The 20,343-nt window shown below is 44.5% G+C and overlaps 1 protein-coding gene and 1 pseudogene across 3 annotated transcripts in view; both read right to left on the bottom strand.

The window, feature by feature from the left end:
- Window positions 1–399: 399 nt before the first annotated feature.
- LOC147453722 (ran-specific GTPase-activating protein 30-like) overlaps window positions 400–20,343 on the bottom strand; it is a 101,955-nt gene continuing 82,011 nt past the window's right edge. For 2 of the 3 annotated variants that reach the window (XM_086515826.1, XM_086515827.1), the window contains exons 11-13: window positions 1,246–1,374; window positions 1,076–1,170; window positions 400–1,012 (exon numbers count right to left, since the gene is read on the bottom strand). In XM_086515826.1, the coding sequence (XP_086371952.1) occupies window positions 781–1,012; window positions 1,076–1,170; window positions 1,246–1,374 (456 nt within the window). In that variant the 3' untranslated portion in view covers window positions 400–780. The remainder of the gene's footprint in view (window positions 1,013–1,075; window positions 1,171–1,245; window positions 1,375–20,343) is intronic. The other variant, XM_086515828.1, reaches the window with a different exon arrangement.
- LOC147453724 (uncharacterized) lies at window positions 16,426–20,110 on the bottom strand (annotated as a pseudogene).

Below are 20,343 nucleotides of genomic sequence, written 5' to 3'. Positions count from 1 at the left end.
GGCTAGTGAGGCTACTCAAAGCATGCTGAGCTGTGACTGGAGCCTCGCGGCGAGGGCAAAGGAAACCATTGCCCATCATGCATGCACAAAGATTTATGCAATTAATGACTCTGGAGCAAACCTTGAGGTTGGGGCAACACCTATGTTTCTATTCACCAGTAGCATCTGGCCACACCCTATGCAGCATACATAGTTGGTCATCACAACCTACAAATGCAGCAGCACCACAACCTGCAAATCCCCTATCGCTGCCATGCATGCCCCTTCAATACGATGATAATTTTGAGGTTAAAAGGACTGCTGCCCCGGGGGGCGTGGGTGTTTGCTGGTTTGTAAAATCATCAAATAAATATGTTGATGTTCAACCACTTTTCAAAAATGAGTGCGGAGCTTGGCGTACATGATGAGAACATTCAGCAGTCTTCAGTTTCATTCAACCCAGCCATGGACGATATACAAAGTATGTTGGAATGCCCTTTAAATTTAGGGGATATTTGAGTGAAATTCTGTCACCTAATGTGGAGTAAAGGGATTTGAATATAGATGAACCCTTACAGTAAAAGCTTCCAAGGCCTTTACCATGTTGAGAGCAAAACAAGTTCCATGGATTTTCTTCTATATAGCTAGCATATTGCTAAGCACTAAGCTCAACAATTTCTCGCTAGGATGGTCGTAAATAGCATTGCCTAGCAAATTGACGTTTAATGTGCACACAAAAATGGTGGTCCCAGCCACACTGGCTCAAAAAGAGAACTTGTTATTGTAAAAGGTATTCTTTCTTCACGATTTTGTCACATCTCTTCCCAGCTTAGCAGGACTGTCAACTTGCAAATCATAGAACATCTCTGTTATGCTTAACCGTCTTGATTGTTGTTGAGTGGACCCAATAGAAGGTGTTCGAATTGAAGGGTCACTTGATGACTTTTTCTTCTGATTTGGTGTTAGCTTAACAATGTCCATACCTCTACCTCCACTAGTCTTTTGAACATTGGAAATAGGCTCACTCACATATCTGCAAAAGTAAAAATGATGACAATTTTCTAGTATTGAACAAGCATACACCAATTATTCTTACCTTGGGTCAGAGAAAAACATACAAATTCGTTCATCAGATATCTCCCAATGATTTTTCTCTTCTCGAGTCTGAAGCATGCATAATCGCAACACATACTGCAAGACATACTAAATGTCAACTTCATTTGAAATGATGGCACCATTGTTTAATGCTTTCAGAAAAAGGCTTACTTCCAGTAGACCCAGTTTTGATATCCTGGATGTAGAACCAACAGTATGCAAGCCTCTTTGCATGTCATCTCTAGCATTTTCATCTTCCTCACTACTACCGTCAATGTTGCCCTCAAAGTCTTCTATGCACTGCAAATCTCTCTCTCTCTCTCTCTCTCTCTCTCTCTCTCTCTCTCTCTCTCTCTCACACTGCAGAGACACTTTACTGGGGAAAGATAAGAGAGAGACAGTCCCAGAGACAGATTACAGATTTCTTTTCACTAGATATGGGACAGCCAGAGTAGTCGTCGTCATTGCAGAGCTCGGCCCACACTCATTCGACCACTCCCGGCACTCTCATCGACCGAGCACTAGAGCTACGGATATCTAGATGGCCACAATTGAGGAGAGGGGCTACAGAGCATCGACGAAGACTACAGCAGAGGATTTGAGCCATACTCTCTTGATATCCAGAGTGCAGATGAGGATGGATTCTAGTAGTAGTATCTAGTTCTTTTGTACCCAGACTTGGTACTAGACTCACCATTGTAATCAGTTTGGTCTCATAGGTCATTTTGGCCTTTTGTAGACGTTAATATATCATTTCATTTCATTTCATTTCTCTCAAGTTCTATCAAAATAATCTTTCACGGGCACAGTCCTATAAGATGAATATACAAAATATGCTGACCACCACCGAGGTGTGATCGCAAAGTCCATAAGATTTACATAAAATATCAAGACTATTTCTTGGTTCTCAATCACTCAAATCTCCTTACATAAACATTTTTATCATTTCCAAGAGGTGGAAAATTCTCCTCGTACTGTGGCATGAGCACAGCAAGACGAATCTCAACTCTATCATAGCTACATGTAGGTACAAAATCCCCAAGGGCCTTATGAGGCTCTGGAGAAGTAGGTGGTATAGGTGCAATAGCAAACAAGCCTAAGGGCTGGATCCTCTGGAATAGGATCACTGCAAGTATAGACCTGTACTACCTGAGGACCCTCCTTTGCCTCTGTCACCTTCTCCTCCTTTTCTTTGCTTCCCTTCTCCTAGCTCTCTCTGCATCTGATGTTCTAGTACATGTAGATACCCATACCTGCCTATCCTGACCAACTGTCTGCTGTCTTTGCTCTCGACACTCTACTCCCAGCTCCCATATATGGAGCTCTACCACAGACAAAAGAGTGTCCTAGGAACCTGGAGCAGAAAGCGGAAGTGCTATACTTCAGCCTAGTGTCCGATTGAGGAGGAAAGTCCAGTAGATAAACCTGAGTCATCCAAGGCAGCCAAGAAAAGACAAGCACAGAAGGATAAGACTAAAGCAGGATTAGTGTCAGATTTGTTGGGGACGCCACAGGATCAAGAGGATGAGAGTATTGAGCTCAACAGAGCATGGGGCAAAGCGAGATCAAGAAGCAATTCGACAACGGGGCCAAGGTCAACTTCATTTCACCAGCCATGGTGGCACGGTGGGGAGTGAAGCCTGAAGAGATGGGGCCACGGATGGATGCAGCTCTAGCCGCAATAGGGTACAAGGTTGTGGCGACACGGTGAGGAGTGAGGCCTGAAGAGATGGGGCCACAGATGGATGCAGCTCTAGCAGCAATAGGGTACAAGGTTGTGGTGACACCCTTGATAGGCAAGCTCCACTTGCACTGTCAAGGCTACGTTGAACCTTCTCTATTATGCCACTTGAGGGGTGCGATATTCTCTTGGGGATGTCTCAGCACCACAAGAACAACTCCATGGTAGATTCTGGGGCTAGGAAATTCCAGTTGAATACCATCAGATCCGGATGGCTCTTGGAGATGTGCATAAAACCGCGTTCACGACGTCCTTTGGATTGTACAAGTTTTTGGTGATGCCTTTTGGGCTTACCAATGCTCTTGCAACATTCAATAGGATGATGAAACGGATTTTAAGAGAGCTCAAGTAGTATTTGATGATGTCACGATCTCCTCCCAAAACAGAGTGCTACAGGCTTGGACACTCCAAGCGAGAAATCAATAGCAACACACAAACAGAAACTGCAAAATCACTGAACGTTGAGAGAGAGAGAGAGATGAAATGTTATATTAAACGTCTTCAAAAGGTCAAAATGACTTATGAGACCAAACTGATACAAGCTTGGTGGATCTAATCCAATGACTGGGTACAAAAATAAAAAATGAAGGGTGAAGTAAAGTGAAAGACTAAAATCATCATCATCAGTGCCCGAGGATGCCCGGCATCGGGCATTGTCCAAGAAAGCACTGCATCGGTCGCTGAAGAGCTTCATCAATGTCCACCTCTGCAAATAGTCGTACTGGGCATCTCGCATGTCGTGCTAAAATAGTTTTGATCCTCTAACAGAGCCTCCGCTGATGTCGTGGTTTTCCTCGTAGACGTGGGCGTCTAGCTCTCCCGAGCGCAATGGCTCTGTCAACTAATATACCTCTGGTATAAGTGGGCTCTAAAGTCTACTGTGAAGCATGCTCATCTGTCTACTGAGTCCTTGCTCTAAAGAAGTCAGTAATCTCCCTCTGTGAATGTCTCCCATTGCCTGATCTCCTCAAGAGACTCTCCCTGTGTCTGCGCAACTCTAGCAAAAACAACCCGAGGCATCTCTGATCCTGATATCTCATGACTCAAGCCAATGGTCCAAAGCCCTCTCTGAATAGACAATGAAAGCAGCCTCGTATCTCATAGTATACTGGACAATGACAAATGTGATGTAACTATGTCTCTGGCTCTATATGACACAATTGGCATATCTTGGCCTCTGCTGGTGTTCTCCTAAATCTGCTAGTCTCAATCTCTAGTTGATGCGATGATGTGCGCATCTGACCAATAGCACATCGTATCCCATAGGATAAATGAGTGTCCATATAGGCGGATCTGATCACATATCCGTCTTTTGTTAGTCGGAGAAGATGCTCTCTATAGAAAGCCATCTTCGTACCCACATTAGGAAGGGAATGGGGTCAAAGGGGGCCTCTTTATTTGCCATGGGATTAAAAGGGAGATTACGGTAGGGACAAACGGGTGGATGCCATGTGGACTGAAATGGTGGGTATGGTAGGGCCTAAAAATAAGTGGTCAAACTTGTGCTCTTTTATAGAATATAAAGAGAAAATCTCTTAAAAATTCAAAAAACTGAACTTTTCTCTATATAGTGGAGTAAAAACCAATCCTCTCTTTCTCTAGTGGCTGCTAGTTTCTCTCCCCCTCTCTCCTAAAACGGGGTCCCCCCAAAAACGTGATGATCATTCCCTCCCTCTCTCTCTACTGTACCATCTCTCTTCTCTTCACTCCACCTTGCAAGTTGCTTCTCTTTCCTTCCTTTCACTTTTCCCTCCCAAAAGCTCTGCAGCAGAAGTTCGAACCTCCTTTCCCTCCTCAAGCTCATTGCATTCTACTCAAGCTGAAGTTCTCCATTTACTCCATGACCCTCATGAAACACCTCTACCTAAAACTGAAGATCTGCAGCATATCCTTCAGCTAGATCTTCCCTCTTTCTTTCCTCAACTAGATTCCTGCTCCTTCTCCATTAACCTCTCTAGGGAGGATCTACTTTCCTCTCAAGCTTTACAACATTATCTTTCCCATTAAGCCAACTTGCAAGTGGAGCAGTACAACAGTAAGTGACATTAACCGTCTTTGTGCACCACCAAGAATCTTGCTCTTTGTGCAGCTAAGAACATGGATGTGCATAGGTCAATCATAAGTGTTTGTTTGCAGGTTGTGCCACTATTTTCCATGTCATCATCAAGTACTCCACGACCTAGGAGTGTCATTGACTCCATTTCATGCAGCAATGTACAAGACGACAATGGATGTTGGGTGACGATGGAGTTCAAACGATTCATATGGGTGACAATGCAACCCAGTTCAAGAGTTGCACACAAGGTCTCAAGGAGACACATGGCTTCTCGAGCACACCATTGGAAGGGAAGGATCATGGAGTTCAAGCAAACCCATGATGGCAAGCAGCTTGCAAAGGTGCACCATGTGTATGTTGCTTCACAACTGAAGCTAGAGACAGCAGTGGCTCCATCGAGGTTTCCTGTAAACTTTAATTTCACTCCTCTCTCAAGTTTTTAGATTGTTAAATTGCTTGTTCATATTTGCAAATGTTTTCCCATCCGATTTTGTAGAGTGGGAGCCAATAGAGTCCTTCACAGGGACTTTTGAGGCCATCCATGTTGACCTTGGCAAGCTGCTCTATGCTGGTTGTCCATCCACGGAGCTTGTCTCACGAGACATTTTTTTTAATAACAATACTTATGTAACGCCTAGCAAACTGGGTATGGTAATCTTTCTCCGGTTCACCTACCAACCTTGCAAAGTCTGGAATGGCCTAAGCCAGATAGTGCCTTGATCACAACAACCAAAAGGAGAATCGAAGTGGATGTGCATTCAACAATTAAGTGCACCTATGGTTCCCACAAAGCTTCCCTAACTTGGTTTATGTCCCTTCATGTGTTTGTGTTTATCTTTCGACTGCAGAGTGTTCACAGGACACCAACAATGTGGACTTGCAAAGGGGAAAGTGCGATCAACGGCTTCCTTGCAGTTGGATGGGAGACTAAGGTGGTCAACCACTAGGGAGATACAATCAAGTGCTCTGTAGTTGCTAAGAATGTGGTGTGCAGATACTATATTGCGAAGCAAAGCTTGCCAATTGTCTTTTCCTACAGAAGATGGAAGCTGATGAAGGGAGAATGGGAGGTACTAGACTTTGATGTTGCTGCTAGAGAATCAATTGATCTGCAAATAAGCCTCTACGACGATGACATCTCGGTGAATAACGACTGGAATCTCAGTCACCTTCGCGAGTATCTTAATCTTAGATATCCCTTGCCCAATCAATGTCTTTGTAATCAACAAAAAGGTTGGTCGTTCCAGAAAAGAGAAAAGCTTTATGTGTGCAAACATTGGTTTTCCGCAATGTATTAATGTAAAAGCTTGCAACTAAAGTGATTTCGCTCCCATTAACACATTTGTTGTTTTGAATCTCTTTTTCATTCTTAATTTGTTCAAGAATTCGATCAAAATGTGTAAGTTTTTTAATTTGGAGCGTGAGTACTTTCAATGTTGGTGTCTTTCAATGTCGTCGCGTGATTTTGTTTATAGTTATAGTTTTACTTGATTTGACATTAACTTTAAGTGCTTTTAAAAAGTGACATTGAGTATAAAAGTGACTTTCTAGGTTTTAAACTTTATTTCTCACATTCACAAAACTCTAGCTTTCAGCTCTCTTCCCATCTTTTGCGCGAACAAACCCATGGCAACATCTTCTGATGCACTTCTCACACAACTAGAAAAGATAGGACTTGCAGATCATGTACATGAACTAGTCAGTGTGTTTGAGGGGACGATCGACATGCATGCCACTGCTAACCTTCATGTAGAGGGATTCCAAAGCTTTCTTGACTACATCACGGAGCACATGGAAGAATATGCAATAGTCTTTGAAGGATCCGACATGGCGTGGTTGCCAGTGGATTTTCTCAAACACCTCTATGCGACTGACAAAAACTTTTACTATCGCTTGTTGAGGTTTATTAAAGGGCTTACTGAGCGGGACTGTAGGACAAAGGATGAGGATGATCTCATAGACTTACTGAGCAGGACTGCGGACAAAGGATGAGGATGATCTCATAGACTTGGGCATGGGATGCATAGGCATCCAATTCATCTCTTGGGACATGGTTCTTGTCTTGCTTGTGCTTGAGGGCATGGAGAAGGGAGAATCAAAGGAAAAGGGCAGCCAAAAACCGCCTGTGACCATTGCGGAGGAATCAAATGAAATCATAGAGGTTGATGAGCAGGCTGAAGCATCTATGGCACTCGTCCTCCTGCAAGATCCCAGCTCCACTATGGAGGAAGATCGGATGATAGAGGAAGCCGACGTGTTGGAGAAAGTTCTTGATCTCCAAATTCTCACTTTGCATGCAGTGGTGGTGGATGGTTGTCACTTTTTGTTCCTTGATGACATTGCAAAGACACTAGGAATCAGACAAGATGAGTCGCTCTCAATGCTTGCTATCTATGCGGGCATGAAGGATCCCAATGGAAAGCAAGAGAAGATCAACTTTCAAATCGACTCTGAAGACCAAGGTCTCCCAGCAAGCCTCTCTTTCCTTCCTAGTGAAAACGAACAGAAGTTGGTATAAACCGTGACAAATACACTTACAAAAATCAAATCATGTGCCTCATTTTATGAAAGCATCCCGGAAAGCGCTTTCCATCCACACAAACCGCTGATCACTATGGGTGGAGAAAATCGCTCTAGCATCGACCTTGCAAGGAAAACTCTTGAAGAGATAGATGAAGAAACTTAGATAAGCATTTTTTAACCTAGTCGATAGTCTTTTGTTCCTTACATCAAGTGTTGAAGTTGTTTAAAATGTTTTGCAGACCGCATACTATATTGATAAGTTCGCAATACGTAATGGGTCGGGATACCTCCCTGTGGCACTACCTTAGCCACCTAGGGCCATCCATTCTTCGAGTTGCTCACACAAAGTTCTCTAAGCATGGTTCTACGGAGTTGCTCAAGTGCAAAGTATTAAGTGTCATCCTTGCTGAAGATTCCCTTACCCTTAATGCTCACAAGTGTATCTTGGTGGACCGAGAGGCGGCATTGTCTGCCTTCACAAGCAAGCACCCTAGGTGAGTCCTCTCCCATTGTGTCTTAAGCTTAGGTCAAGGGGTAACAAACCCAGAGGATATTGTAAAAACCCTTGGTGTCAAGTCTTCCATTCACCCTATACCCCCTGATGTAATTTACAAGAAAACCAACCAGTCATGATGTAATATCCAAAGCAATATACAATAAATTTATCCTTTTTATTGTTTTTTGTCACTATCTGTACTTTCTTTTTTCTATTGCTCATATTGGCCAATAAAGTTTTATTTTTGCAACGCGTTCACACCTCCTCGAGCATCTAAGCACCCGACGGACATGGGGTGTCTCCCGGTGACTTTTTTGCGAAACGAGGCGATTTCGGGTGCGGTGCGCGCCGCGAGACCGCCACGTTGCACGACGGCGCCGCACGAGCCAAAAAAGACCTTGTGCGCCATGGCACGCAAGGGCTAGTTTTGACCTGGCGCCGCCGTGCAGCATGGCCGTCCCCACTACCTCTGTGCGCACCCGAAATAGCCCCGTTTCGCAAAAAAGTCACTGGGAGGCGTCCTAGGTCTGTCGGGTGCTTGGATGCTCGAGGAGGTGTGAAATCTAACAACTTGATTAATTCAAATACTTCAAGAACACAAAGTAAACAATTAATTATTACAGTTGCACCGAATGGTAGAAATTCCACTTATTCATATTATATGAAAAAATTACAAATCTCATAAACAGAGGTTACATGGGGTAAACTAGTTCTTATGGAGGCACCCTTCATTTCTCAGATTGATCGCTAGAGCTAGATCTGTATTTTTCGGTGTAACTCGCTTAGCATGCACCATACATGAAACGCCATCTTGAAACAGCTGCACCAAAATGTCCTCGACGGCATCCTGCAGGGCCAATAGAGCTGAGTGCTGTATACGTGTAACAGAATCTGAATACTCATCCATTATTCCTCTCACCACCCGAGAAAAGGTTGTTGTTGGTATTATTGGCTCGGTGCTCTTTTGATATTTTCGGATCTCACGTAAAGCAACCGCGACTGGCTTCCATCGCTGTTTCTTCTACGCTGTTGGTGGTGGTGGAGGAGCCGTCTATCTGCCCATTGAGGAGGGTCATTTTTATACTTTTTTCTTCTCTCCTCCTCTGCCTGTTGCTCTTCAGGTGTGAGCCTGTCCTTTTTCTTTTTGGCACATTGTTTTGCTCTCTGAGGAATTTTTGAAGGCCTTGAGCTCCCAGCCTTTGCTTGTTGGTGTTGGGTTAAAGGCCCAAATGGCCCCCTTTTGTGTATAGTTTAAAGGTTATTAACCTTTAGCCAAGTTCACATTGAACTTTGCCACTAACTTTAAATTGGTCCTATATTTTTTAATAAAGGGAATGTGAGCCAATTGCTCACTAACTTATTCTCCTCATATCGTGTAGCGCTCCTGCTCTCTCTTCCTCTACGTTCTGCTAGCGCCCACTTCTCTGTTTGCACTTGCCCCTCTCCAAGGTATACACCTGCACTTCTTCACGTGCTCTTTCACTTGCACACACCGCTCCGCGCTCATCAACTGGTATCAGAGCCCAATTAGGGTTTGCTCTCAAACCTGCAAACGCTGATTTTCAGCCAAGGAGGTCAACTTTCACGCGAGATTTTGCAATTTCATCACCAAAGGACTTGTCCCCGGACACTAGAAGGCTTCCGGCAAGTCAAATTGACCTAAAACAGGTTGAAATTAGGTCAAAATCAACAAATTACAGGTTATGACAACAAAATACAGGTTTTGCAAATCATGTATTAAGGTGTGGGAACATCTTTGCTAGGTCCCCGCTACTCGAAAACACTGAAATTACCGAAAAATAGGTCCCAAAACAGGCGTTTTCAGCAAATTTCAGATTTACGCAGGTTTTTGCAAGTGTTTTTATGGTGCGACTACATTGGGGAAAGTGCAAATTGATGCAATCTACGCACGTTTGACAAGTTTTGGCTATGTATGACCATTTGTGGCTCAATTTCGTGTAATTTGATGCTACAAATTGGGGCTTTTGCTCATACATGCTTCTAAAGGCTGTGCATTAGCCTTATGTATGTTCTGTGAAACTAAAAACAACTAAAATTGTTGTTTTTGAGCACAAATTCGCTCGCTGAAATTTCCTGCATATAAATTTCAAAGATTGTTTTTTGTGCCTAAATAGACCTATTTTGCCCCAAATTGCTCCTGTGACCATTTGGAGCTGTAGTGCATACCTCTGTGAGGCTATACTCCGGTTTTTGTGCATTTTGCCCAAAAAATTCAGCGTATTAGCCCTCTTATTCGTGCAACTATGGCCTCATCTTCTTTAGATGTGAAGAATCTCTTCACGATTAGGAGGTTCGATGGAACACGTTTCGACCTTTGGAAAGACAGGATCCAGGGAATCCTATTTCTGAAGGATTGTGAAGGGGCACTTGAACAGGTAAAGCCACAGAATATGACGGATGAAGCATGGGTTAGCCTGAACAGGAAGGCTGTTACATACATTAGAATGGCCATGACCGATGAGACAATCATTGATGTGAAAGGTCTCACAAGTGCTTTTGATGTGTGGAAGAAGTTAAAGGGAATGTATGAGAATACAACGCCTGTCAACCAAGTGCATTTGATGCGAAAACTTGTTGGCATGCAACTAGATGAGTCCAAGAGCACTGTAGAGCACTTGTCGTTGTTCGCAGGTACTTTGTCGCAGTTACAAGATTCAGGCTTGCCTCCTTTTGATGATAAGCTGAAAGCTATCTTCTTGCTTATGGCTTTACCCGAGTCATGGGAAACATTGGTGGTTTCATTGTCCAATAACCCCAATTTGACCTTTGATAGTGTTTGGGGTTCTATCTTGAATGAGGAAATCAGGAGGAAAAGCAAATGGAGAGGGAGGCAGCTCTGCCAACATGGTTAGAGGCAGGACAGAGAAGAAGAATGTCTATGCACAAAGGAGTAAGAGTAAGAGTAAGGAAAGGGGAAATGCTAGCAAAGGCAAGGGTGATGTGACTTGCTATCAGTGTGGCACGAAAGGTCACAAGAAACCCGATTGCAGGCACTATAAAGCCGAGTTAGAACGGAAAAAGAATGGCGGAGACAAAAAGAAAGAGAAGAAGGAAGTCAAGACAGATGCACAGGATAGCTCAAAGGACAAAGAGAAGGCCAATGTGGCCTCTAGTGTTGTGATTGAGGAGCTGTCAGATGTAGAGGACATCTTGTGTGCCACTTTGTCAGATGATGATGCTTATGACTTTGATGCCTCTCTTAATGTTCATTCAAAGGACATGCAGATCACCAAGAGTGATCTTATTGATGCTTTGTTGACCGTCAATGATGCATTATCCCAAACTTGGATAGTTGATTCCGGTGCTTCATTTCATGTGACTCCTATCAAGGAGTGTTTCTCTACTTTTGATGCAGGCAAGCGTGACCATGTATACCTTGGAAACAATCATGCATGTTCCATTGAGGGTATTGGCACAGTGCATCTCTTCATAGATGGCACAAATGAGCTTGTCTTGCATGATGTTAAATATGTGTCGGGAATCAAGAAGAGTCTGCTTTCTGTTTGGTCAGATGGATATGCATGGTTACAGCATCTTGTTTGAGAGAGGATCATGGAAAATGACTAAAGGCTCAAGGCTGATTGTAAAGGGCACAAAGAAAGGGACACTTTACTGCATGCATGGAAAGGCCGTGTTGGGCAAGTTTATTGCATTGGCTGAAATTAACTCTCACATGGAGTTGTGGCACAAGAGGCTTGGCCATATGAGCCAAAAGGACCTTTCTAAGCTTTGTACTTTGAACAAGCTTGATGCTAAAGGCACAAAGCTTGACTTTTGTAATGAATGTCAATATGGCAAGCAAGTAAAGCGTTCTTATTACTCCGGTGTCTCTCGTAAATCTTGTGTGCTTGATCTTGTACATTCTGATGTATGTACCATGCCTACTAAGTCTATGGGAGGTGCATGCTATTTTGTCTCCTTTGTTGATGATCATTCTAGGAAAATTTGGGTTTATTTGCTTAAATCTAAGGATAAAGCCTTTGCTGCGTTTAAGAAATTTCATGAATTTGTGACCACCCAAACAGGTAGAAAGCTAAAATGCTTGCGTACGAACAATGGGGGGAAGTTCACAAGTGCTGAATTTAACAAATTTTGTGAAAATTTGGGCATTAAGAGGGAGCTTACTGTGCCATACAGCCCCTCTTCTAATGGTGTGGTTGAAAGATTCAATAGGACACTTTGTGAGAGGGTGAGATGCATGTTGTCCACAGCTAATCTCTCTCATGGATTTTGGGGAGAAGCTTTGAAAACTGCAGTGCATATATGCAATCGATCCCCTCACATGTCTTTGAAAGGTGATATCCCTGAAGAGGTTTGGTCTGGCAAGCCTGCTTCATATGATCACTTAACGCATTTTCGGTTGCGAGGCTTTTGTGCATGTTAGACCTGAGTTGAGGAGTAAACTAGATGCCAAGTCCATTAAAGGCCTTTTCATGGGATATGGTGAAGAAGGCGAAATGGGTTACAAGATTTGGTTACCTCACCTCAAAAGGGTTGTACGCAGCCGGGATGTTGTTTTTAATGAGGCAAGGCTGCTTCAAAACAATTGTGCCTCAAAACGTGACCATAAAAGGGTCAAATTTCAGCATGACCGACCACCTGTTAGGCCTATTTTTGACCCTCAGGATGCACCACAAATGGCTGAAAATGTAGGTGATCTAGTGGTGTTTGAGCCAGACGATGTTGGGAAACAAATTGAGGCTCCCGAAGGGCATTTGCAGCCACAAAACACTGTTGTGAATGGTGCTGAAAATGATGTACATCAGCCCATTGTTGATGATTTTATCATGCCACCTGATGTAAACCCATTGCCAGATAAGGTGGATCATTGGGTGAGGCGGTCTACTCGTCAAAGACGGCCTGTGAGCAGATATGATCCCTCTTTGCATTACATTATGCTGACAGATGAGGGAGAGCCTCTTACGTATAAAGAGGCAAAGACATGTGAGCACAACGACAAGTGGGAGCTTGCTATGCAGGAAGAGATTAAAGCTTTGCATGCTAATCATACTTGGGATTTGGTGGAATTTCCCAAAGGAAGGAAGGCTATTCCTAACAAATGGGTGTATAAAATCAAGACAGTTGATGCAAAACCCAAGTATAAGGCAAGGCTAGTTGCAAAGGGATATGTTCAAACCAAGGGCATAGAATTTCAGGAAGTGTTCTCTCCTATAGTAAAGATGACCACTTTGCGTGTATTGTTTGCCATAGTGGCTTCTCTTGATTTGGAAATGGATCAAATGGATGTACATACTGCTTTCTTGCATGGTGATGTGGAGGAAGAGCTTTACATGAAGCAACCCGAGGGTTTTGTTATTCCTGGCAAGGAACATTTGGTATGTATGCTAAATAGAAGCTTGTATGGGTTGAAACAATCATGTAGACAATGGTACAAGAAGTTTGACCGCTTCATGCTCAAACATGGTTACAAAAGAAGCCATGTAGACCATTGTTTGTATACCAAACGTGATGAGGATGGCAGCCCTATCATTCTTGTGCTCTATGTGGATGATATGTTGATAGCTGCAAAGAAAAGAAGCATTGTTGATGCTCTTAAAGGGTAGCTGAAATCTGCATTTTCAATGAAAGACCTTGGGGCAACTGAACATATACTTGGAGTGCGTGTTAGAAGGCAAAGAGACCAGCGCACGTCGCATATTGTATTTGTCGCAAAGAGAGTACATTAAAAAGGTGCTGGACAGATTTAACATGGCTGAGGCAAAGCCTCTTGGCGTGCCATTACAGCCATATGTTAAAATCTCCAAGGATGATTGCCCCAAGTCAAAGGAAGAAGCCAATGACATGCAAAGTGTGCCTTACGCTTCAGCTTGTGGTTCACTTATGTACGCTATGGTTGCTACTAGGCTTGACATAGCCCATGCAGTGGGAGTTGTGAGCCAGTTTATGGCTAATCCAGGCAGGTTGCATTGGGATGCAGTGAAGTCCATTATGAGGTACTTGAAAGGGACTAAAAACAAATGCCTCTGCTATGGTAAAGGACCATTGGAGTTGAACGGATTTTGTGACTCTGACATGGCTGGTGATGTGGATATACGGAAATCCACAAGTGGCTATGTGTTTACTCTTGCGGGAGGTGCTGTTTCATGGTGTTCTAGATTGCAAAAGATTGTTGCATTGTCTACGACAAAGGCTGAATATATTTCAGCCACTGAGGCTTCCAAAGAAGCCATTTGGTTGTCACGTCTATGCAGTGAGTTTGGTTTGCTTGACAAGGCATCTATGCTTGGTTGTGATAGCCACAGTGCCATATGTCTGACAAAGAATGCCATGTTTCATGCACAAGGCTTTGCTCTCTTCTAGAATATTACTCATACTTACCCCCACAAGCTACCTTGGTGTCACGCAAGAATTTGTCACTAGCAATGTTCACTATAGACTCAACTTAAGAGTATTTTTTATCGATTTAAATCATAAAATCCAGGTATACTTCAATCCCATCTTGTTGAACTTTATACATTTTAATATAAAAACCACCAAATCCTTCATATTTAGACACAAAAGCTTGGAGGATTTTAGATAGTGTCCTTTTTATCACTGGCAGTATGGCTGGCAAAAAAGCTTTTGGTAAGCATTGTTCCCTACTAGGCTGGTTTTATCTTTTGACTTAGGAATTACTCTATGCAATGTTCGGGAAAAATCATTTTTCCAAACATACAAAATTCCCTTTCTTGAATTTTCCAAGAGGAAATCTTAGAAAATAAGGTTTATTTTTGGGGTTTTTATACTAATTTTCTCTATTTTGGGGTGGAATTTCTCCTTTTCCCCTTGCCTTCAACCAGCAGTTTTGAAATAGAAAACAGCACGATATTAAGCTGAGACACATTTTTCCCGAACACTGACTCTATGGCATCGTCAAGTAGATTATTTAAAAACGGACCATTCTTAGAGTTCCGTGACCCGTCCATGTAGCGGGTCATAGGATCATTGTTGTACAATTGTACTAGCAAGCCTACACTATTCCCATGGTACATAAATTGCTATGAATTCTCAAGGATTCAAACTTCAATCCAAAACCCATTCATGCACGCACAAAGCATATTGATGTGCGGTATCACTTCATACGAGAAGTGCTTGAGGATGGCCTTATTACATTGGTCTATAAGGTCCATACATCACAAAATCCAGCCGATGCTCTCACTAAGTGCTTATCCAAAGCACAACATCAGCTATGCATACAGATAGTGGGAGTCACGTAGCTTAAAGGCGCCATTTATGACTTTAAGTGGGAGGTTGTTGGGTTAAAGGCCCAAATGGCCCCCTTTTGTGTATAGTTTAAAGGTTATTGACCTTTGGCCAAGTTCAATGTGAACTTGGCCACTAACTTTAAATTGGTCCTATATTTTAAAGGTTATTAACCTTTGGCCAAGTTCACATTGAACTTGGCCACTTACTTTAAATTGGTCCTATATTTTAAAAAAAAGGGAATGTGAGCCAATTGCTCACTAACTTATTCCCCTTATATCGTGTAGCGCTCTTGCTCTCTCTCCCTCTACGTTCTGCTAGCGCCCACTTCTCTGTTTGCACTCGCCCCGCTCCAAGGTACACACCCTGCACTTCTTCACATGCTCTTTCACTTGCACACACCGCTCCGCGCTCATCAGTTGGGCGGCCTGAGCTCTATCCTCTTCCGCTCTCCTCTCTGCCTCTACTCGTCCTTGTAAGTTAGCCAAGTGGGCTCTCTCAGCCTCGGCTCTCTACCATTCTTCTTGCTCTCTCTGTCTTCTTTGTTCTTCTTACAATCTCTGTGCTTCTCTATGAGCTGCCTGTTTCTTTTCTCTCTCTCTCATTCTCTTCCTCCTCTTGGCATCTTGTGCTTTTGAAACAGGATCACCTGGTATTACTTTGATCACCCTTTGTTTGACCCGCAGGAGGAATTTTCGCGGTGTAGTTGTTGCTTGAGCTTCACATCCAACCGTTGCTTGAGCTCCAGGTCCTATGACAATAGGTAAGGGCTCCTCATTAAGCAACGGACCCCGGTATTTCTCCACTTGCTCTTGGTTCTTGTGTGGGTCTGTTTAGAGATGAGATTGGTGGGAGATCCGGCAGAGGTGTGCGATTCGCATGATGTAGAGCTGGAGATCACCAAAAATCTGTTGCATGGTGTTCCGATCCTCTGGATTCGAAGGTTGGGGGAGCGGTTGAGTGTTTGGAGCGAGTTGCTGTGTTGGGTTATCCACTTGTGGTTGAAGATGTGGATTTGAAGCGGTGGATTCTGTATGAGGTGCTCGCTACGGATTTTCACTGGTGTCGATGGCGATGGTGTCATTGTTGTGCGTAGTGGTGTGCTCTTGTGTATCGTGCATGTTGTGCAAGATATGAGTGCATGTACGTTTGAGCTCGAGAGGATCTTCTAAAATGTGCAAACAAGCAATGAACTTTAAGTTGTGAGTTTTGACTTATATAGTAAAAGTTTTTTTAAAAAAATTAAAAACTCAATAAAATCACTCAAAATTAAAAAAGACTCCAAAATAGACCAAACTTGACCCATGGGACTACTGATTGTGGCCTTAACAAATCACTTTGCATGACAATGTATGTTTACAATAGAAATTTTTTTGTTTTGTTTTCGGAGTCGGGTAGGGCACGCCCGGGTGCTCCCCTCATACACCAAAAAAGTATACAAGAAGAACGACCAGGACTATGCACCCAAAAACCGAAGGCAGACGCTTTTGTCACTAGTTTCCTATGGACTACGAGAGGCCAAAATTATCTACACTCTTACGGCCATGACTAATCCCTTCATTTCCCCAACTAGATTTGGGCGTGACAACGACCAAGTACCTCTGTTCAGAGGCCCAGGTACTACGGGACTTGCTTTGGTCTTCCCTTTGGAGTTGCTTCCTCCAGGTAACTTATCGCTCACCTCACTAAACTGCCTTTGAAACCCGATGGTTTTCCCCTAGGAAATGTCATACCCGCTTGGAAGGGCATCAGCTCACAGGTGGCGTCCGCTGAGGTTGGTGGTGTCTCCCTTTTGCACCTCCCAATCCCTTTTAGGTGAGTTGACCCCCCCGGAGGGGAATGGCACTTGGGCGCTCTTGTAGCTCATCTGGCTTCGCTCGGGGAGAATTACGTCATTTCCCTCGTAAGGGATCGGATTCAAAATAACAGCATAGGAAGGGGAGCATTATCTCCCCATCCGCCTATGCAGAGCACCCCAAGTACCGGGGTACAACTTCACCGAGGAACTTCGCCACAAGCACGTGCCCTGCGGTTCCGTCCCTCGAGTGCAGATCACGACGTACCCAGAAGGGCATCCGCTTCCCGCGAGCCCCCCTACCAAGGAGGATAAAGGTCCTTTCTTCAGGGTCCAACGAAGGGTCGATTACGTTGAAGGTGGAGTTGAATCGGTCCAGCCATCTCCCCCTAGATTCATCAACCGCCGAACAGTTCATCAGCAAATGCGAAAGCGAACCATCCCTCTTGTCCCATGAGTGGTAGCGAACTGAGCTAAAGTCAACCGCTGGGATATACTTATTCATCCAATTCTGGGTTCTTGTTGTCCAAGTCCACTTCTTGAACGGTTGGTTCTTAGGCTTCTTGTTTACCAAGGAGCCTATCTAGGTAGATGAAACTGAGCGGTACTTGTCAAAAGCCCTTGCTCGTTGTCCCCCACAAAAGGCAGGTACGGGTGGTATGTTAAACTCGTGATGGAGAGTTGCCGTCCCTACAGAGGTTGACCTTGCTCCCTTTCCGAGTAACATTTGCATCCAGGTGGCGACGAGGCGCTGCAGAGAGTAAAGGACACGCTGATTGTAGGCCCCCATAATTTCCGCGCCATAATAAATCACTGGATATATGCAGGCCTTAAAAACAGTCAGTCGAGACCATATAGGGATGGCTCGGTTTGCCAGTAGGTGCTGACATGCGAATAGGCTTTTCCTCCCCTTGTCCGCTCGCTCCTTGACGATGAGTTCAATGGAAAAGGTCGAGTCTACGTCGATGCCAAGATACTTGTACGTTTCACCTACTGCAACCATCTCACCACCCAGAATAAAGATCCTCATAGAGAGATCCTGCAGGTATCTGTGGAACACCGTGACAATGCATTTATTGATTCCAAAGGTCATGCCCCAGGTCTTTGCCCATTCACTTACCTTGTCAGGCTCGTTTGTAGGCTTTCAGGAGAGTCAGCAAGTAGAACCAGGTCGTCAACAAAAAGGAGTCCTTTAATTCTCTTGAGGAGGTTAGGTACTCCCAAGACCCATGTTTCCCCATCTGCGTCTAAAATATCGTTAATGTATATATTGAATAGACAGGGCGATCCCGAGCATCCTTGGCGGACTCCCCGCTGCACCGGAATCGAATCCGACAGTTGTTCCACGTGTCGGACTTTAACAGAGGTGGACCTGTAGAGCGCTTGGAAAAATCTAAGTGCTCGACCTTGCAGGCTAGCCACAACGAGCTTTAGGAACAACGCCTCGTGCGGTACTATGTCGTACGCCTTCTTGAAATCAATGTAGGCCACATAAGTTGGTTTCCCATCCTTATGACGGAGTTTCACGATCTCCTTCAAACATGCAACTTGCCCTATGCATTCCTCATTAGTACGGAATCCTGCTTCACCGGGATTGAAGAAGTTCCTCTTTTCAAGTATCTTAGTGATCCGCCTAATCACAACCGTAGTGAGGACTTTTATGGCAACGGAGATTAACGCGATCCCGCGATAGTTATCAGTATTGGTCAAATCGCCCTTCTTGGGGATTGACACAATCACTGCCTCGCTAGCGCCGGCCGGGATGTCTCCGGTGTCGTAAATGCCATCAATCATGTGCAAGTATGCCTTGCCCATCTCTGATCGTGGCTTACGCAGATCCGACCTAAGCCCCTTATCTTTCACAAGCAGCTTAAAGAATTCGGGTGGTAAAACATTGCCACCCGCTGCCATGTGCCTCTTCAACCGCCGACAGGCCTCCCGTACTTCATACCAGTTCAACGGGTCACATACCTTGGGCATACCAGGCCAGATGCGCACGTGTTTGTCATACCATGCAAGCGGATCCTTGTTGGTACCGTCCGTATCGGCAAATACCTTGGAGTAGTGACCCTCCCATACTTGTAATTGCCTCTCTGGTTCCATTACTAGCTCCCCATTTGTGTTCAAAGGTTGATTGGCAATAGTTCCTTGCCCCTTCCCAACTATTTTCTTGAGGTGGGTAAATAATTTCTTCATTTGACCCTCCCTCAGGAGCTCATTCCCTTTTTCCACGAAGCGCTCGAAGGATCTTTCGTTACTGTCACGGACAGCGGCCTTCGCAGGAAGTGCTATTGCCTTGTACTCCCTAACCGCTTGCCGGCCAGCCCTAGTGTTCGCAGCTTTGTTCCTCACCTTATTCAAGGCTTTTCGGCGCGCATTAATGAGTTTCCGAGCTCGAGGTTCGAGTCGACAACCTGACCTTGGCCTCGGCGGGGGCTTCGTGGTAAGAGCTCCTGCCTCCTTGGCAATTGATGTAGCAACGGAAACAAACTTGTCATAGCATTGTTGGGTCGCACGTCCGTCCTCATGCTCGAGGTGCAGCAGAGTATTCCATCGATTGTCATCGAGGAACAACCTACAATTCACATCCCTCTTACATGTGTCCAATTTGGGTACGGATGGCAAAGTAGCTTTGGCTGCTACTCCCGAATCCACAGAATGTAGGTGGCACACTAGTGGCCAATGGTCTGACAAGTCTATCCCCCTTTGTACTGTATTGTTGAGAAGTTGTCTCGCGGTGGACTCGTTCACGATAAAGTGATTGATGTCCGACTTTCCCTTCCCCCACCTGGAATGGTATGTGAGGTTCGAGCCTCGAACCTTTAAGCTCTCGAATCCTCATCCGCATCTCAGTAGCCACTTCTTCAGTGCCCCCGTCTTCATGTTGAAGTCACCTCCAACAATTACCAGTAGGTTTTTGTTCGAGATGGCCCCCAACGTTCGGGCGAGGGTCTTCAAAGCGAGTGTCCTGGCTTCGCCCAACTGGCACTGTGGAATGTACACGTTTCCATGAACCCAAGCCCCTGAACCTTTGGGAAAAAATTGTATGAAAATCTGATTCAGGTAAGAGAAGTTGAGCTCAAAGAGCCTGAGCTCAATTGCGACTAGAGACGCCATTCCATGTTTTCCTAATTTTGTGGTGCCTAGGACATTAAAGACCACGTGACCGGGGAGTCTAAGAGGCCAACATCCTTGGAACATTCGGGTTTCTTACACCCCGACAATGTTCCATTTTCCGGTTCCCATCAACGATCCAAGCTCGCTCCTTTTATGTCTGAGTCCGTTAACATTGAAGGTGGTTACCTTAACGTGGTTGACGGACTGGTCCCCGACGGCGGAGGTGGAACTTGGTCTACGCGCCAGGTCTTGGTACGGTCTCGACAGTCTGCATCTCCATCTGCTGAAGCGCTGTTCTGCACCTAGCTTACCTACGA

Source organism: Adiantum capillus-veneris, chromosome 7 (genome assembly GCF_014529385.1).
Source record: "Adiantum capillus-veneris isolate H3 chromosome 7, ASM1452938v2, whole genome shotgun sequence".
Taxonomy (NCBI): domain Eukaryota; kingdom Viridiplantae; phylum Streptophyta; class Polypodiopsida; order Polypodiales; family Pteridaceae; genus Adiantum; species Adiantum capillus-veneris.
Note: the sequence above shows the minus strand (reverse complement) of the source record. Positions and strands in the feature narration are given on the sequence as shown.